The sequence below is a fragment of the Corylus avellana genome, chromosome ca2, assembly GCF_901000735.1.
Source record: "Corylus avellana chromosome ca2, CavTom2PMs-1.0".
Classification (NCBI taxonomy): domain Eukaryota; kingdom Viridiplantae; phylum Streptophyta; class Magnoliopsida; order Fagales; family Betulaceae; genus Corylus; species Corylus avellana.
The window spans coordinates 22,364,999-22,368,863 of NC_081542.1; the positions used below are offsets into that span (position 1 = coordinate 22,364,999).

General features: G+C 32.7%; 1 protein-coding gene across 1 annotated transcript; it reads right to left on the minus strand.

The window, feature by feature from the left end:
• Positions 1–356: 356 nt before the first annotated feature.
• On the minus strand, positions 357–1,942 carry LOC132171483 (heavy metal-associated isoprenylated plant protein 39-like). Its single transcript, XM_059582805.1, has 3 exons — positions 1,527–1,942; positions 1,269–1,344; positions 357–1,023 (listed from the first exon to the last, which is right to left on the minus strand). Exons 1-3 carry the CDS (start codon positions 1,542–1,544, stop codon positions 461–463), a joined length of 657 nt encoding a protein of 218 aa, XP_059438788.1. The 5' UTR covers positions 1,545–1,942; the 3' UTR covers positions 357–460.
• Between the last annotated feature and the right edge of the window lie 1,923 nt (positions 1,943–3,865).

Sequence of the window (3,865 nt, forward strand, 5' to 3'; positions counted from 1 at the left end):
GAGCTGTGTAATTCGTTGGGAGTGCAAAACTTTGTGCTGGAGGGTGATGCTTATGACGTAGTAAATGCATTGAATCAAGCGGGAAGTAGTATGGGGCTGCAGGGACAAATCATAAATGATGCTAAGATGCTGTTGAACAGTGGGCATCAATGGAAGAAACAACATGTAAGAAAAACAAAAAGAAATATCTACTACTTTCAATTCAATTCAATTCAAAGCACATTCTCTCATCAAAACCAGTCAATCCATCATCACTCAAAAGAAAAAACTATTTCTCCAGCACCAATTCCTAGTTTTTGTCATCCTAACAACAATTGTGGCTTTATACAATAGTAAAACCACTAACCAAAAAGATATAACATTCCAAACAACATTAAACATTAATAACATTAACTGTACAAATGTTTTAAGAACAAACATATTATTTATGTTTCAGTATAATTCTTCTAAGATCTAAGAATCAGCAAATTACACATGCGTTCGGATTCTCGTCTGAGAATTCAACCTTGTAAGGTTCGTTCAGGTAAGGATTATAGGCTACGTAGACATTCTCAAACTTCCCCACATCACACTTCTTTGGCCCTTCTTCGCTAGTCCCCGCCTTCTCAAGGTTCGCCTTCCTCTCCATCATCATCTTCCCAGATTCCTGTGCTCCTTCAACAGAAACTTTTTTCGCGTACTTCGTTGTCTCTTCTTTGCTAGTCCCCGCCTTCTCAAGGTTCGCCTTCATCTCCATCATCATCTTCATCATCACCTTCCCTCTTTTTGCTCCTTCAACAAGTACTTTTCTCGCGTCCTTCGTTGTCTCTTCTTTGCTAGTCCCCGCCTTCTCAAGGTTCGCCTTCTCTGACTCTTCTTTCTCAGGCTCTTCCTTCACCTTCCCAGATTTTTCTGCTCCTTCAACAGATACTATTGTCACGGGGGAGAACTTCTTCCTCAACTTCTTGACCACATCAACCGGATCAAATGTCCCGACCACGGTCAGTTTCTGGGCCGTCTTGTTTATCTCGACCGAACTAACCCCTAAAAAAATTAGGTTACAAAACCAGCAAAACTCGTCGGTCATTCATGACTTAAGAACTGGCATTTTTATATGTAGATCAAGGAAAATTCAAGAAATAAATCAAATAAACTAATTCCCTTAATCAGCTTGAAGTATTGAAACAGAATTTCTTTCAACTGTTGAACCCTAATAACATCATTACATGAAGCATATATAATATCAAAGACTACCAAATGGGTTATAGCAGAATTACAATATGCTATACCTTCAACACGAGCAACTAATTTTATGGCCTTTGTCGCGCATCCATCACGGTGCAAAGAAACATTATATGTCACTTTCTGTCATAAAACATAATAGAAATCCATCAAGATTTATATATCAGAGAATAATTAAAGTAAAAAAAGAAAAAGAAAAAAAACCACCAGACCCATCACATGATTTGGGAATAATCTACAGTATATAAGCATATATTAACATCTAACAGCTGATACAAATTAAAATTTACATACAAAATTTGTACCTTACTCCGCTCCGACATCTCCTGATGAAGGGGCTTCAGATGTTCACGCGGTGCTTCAAAACTTCACAGCCGCACACGACGGTATCCAGGCGTTGATGTTGAAAGACGCGGAGAGTGAGAGATGAGGGGCTCCAGATCTGAATTGTTCCTGAACGTTTCGTCTCAGCCACGACTGGTTCCTCAAAGGTTCGGAATGGTTGCTTCCTCTGCTTTTTCTAGATCTGAATTGTTCCTGAACGTTTCGTCTCAGCCACGACTGGTTCCTCAAAGGTTCGGAATGGTTGCTTCCTCTGCTTTTTCTACCTAATCTTCCCCGGAGAGGATCCGGTCTTTGTTATTATGGGGGCAAAGTTGTCCAAACAAATATTTTGGACAATTTTGCCCCTATTGTAAAGAGGACCTGTTCCCCTACGGCCAAAAACATCACACCTTCACACACGTTTTCTCATTTGCTGTTTCTACACGCTACTTATATTTTTCTTCAAAAAAAGAAAAAGTAAAATAATTTTAAAGCATCACATTATTATTATTATTATTATTATTATTTTCTTTTAAGTTTGACCGACTTTTAAAAGGACATCGATTTTAACAAACCGAACATCTAATTAAACTTTGTTCATAAAGTAACATGGATCTCATAGTTATTAAAAAACACATGTAACAAGTACATGTTATTAAAAAATAAATATTTTTTATAGGTTTTAAGAAACGTATATCACTTTATTAAATGAATTGTATAAATTACCTGCAAACTAATTTGAAATAATAAAAAATTTCCTTAGCCTTTCTCATTTTGCATATTCCATTTAAACTACTATCAACATATTGTCTTTAAGGGGTAGTTCAATCGATTGTGAACTACGCCTCATGAAGCAGAAGTCACTAATTTGAATTCCCACTCCCATTCTCTTGTGTGGACATGTCAAAAAAATAAATAAATATTATTAGCCTACTATCTTCTCCCAAACTCCTAATTGAGACGTCTTATCAAATTATAAAAAATAAAAAATAAAAAGATTTTAAAATAACAATTTTAAAACATGATTTTTAAAAATGCTGATTATGGTTTAGCATTTAAATTACAGTTTAACTTTTAAAATTGTATATTTAAAAAAAAAATAAAAAAAATAAAAAATAAAAAAAATAAACTTATTTACTGTTAAAGTAATGATTAACTAATTAAATTTATCTCTTTTTATTGCTTAAGCTTTTAAGTTAATTGGTAATTTAACTTGGTATCAGAGTCAAATGTCTTGAGATCGTGAGAGAAAGTGTTAAAGTAATTATTAAATAATTAAATTTACATCTTCCTATCAGGTTAACTGGCGATTTAACATTTACCTTTTTAAAAAATTTTTAAAAATGCAATTTCAAATAATTTATTTTTTACGATTTGGTTTAAAATTGCTATATATATATATATATATATATATATATGTGTGTGTGTGTGTCTATGTGTGAAATTTCAATTACCTTCTAAAGTTAACAAAAAGACAAAATAACTTTAAAATTTTTTTAAAAAATAAAAATATTTCAATAAATTAAATAAATAAAAAACTACAAATTAAAATTTAAAAAACGAAAAAACCAGCCAAACAGGGTGGCTGGACTTTTGTTTGTTTATATTTGTGGAATCTATGAAATAAATCTTGGGGATCAAGATTTCCGGCAGGATCAATTATTTTAACATTTTATAAATTTAAAATTTCAAACCTACCGGACCGGTCTCCAGAACCTAGGTTTTTTATTTAGACGGAGAACATTGAAGGGAGCTTTTTATCCTCTTCGAAAACAACAAATCTATTGCCTTAAAAATTCCATTTCTTTTTGTTTTTCCACACTATCAACAACCAAACAACCCAAATTTAAAATAAATAAAAAAAGAAAAAAACCAGATCTGTCATATGTGACGACCTCTTCAATGGTTTAGGCCAGGGGTCTCAACTCGGTCCGATTTTCTAATTTTTAGTTTTTCAGTTTTTGGCCAAAATCGAGAACCGGAACTGGGGTACCCCGGTTATCGACCGGTTCTGATTTTACTCGGTCCGGCAATCGATTTTTTTAAAAAATTGATTTTTGAGCTTATTTTAGGTATTGAGCATAAGTTGGCCCATTTTTAAAAAAATCTATTTGTCTCTTTGTCTAAATTAAATGAGCTTTGTTGTGATTGTTCCAAATAATGAAAAAAATAAACCTAAAGAAGTCCCAAAATCCCAAAAAAATCAATGTTTTTGCCTATTTGGGCCTTAGAAATAAAATTTTAATTTTTTAAGATACCCTAAACCTAAACCTAAGTGTAAAAAAAAAATATATATATATATATATATATATATATATAT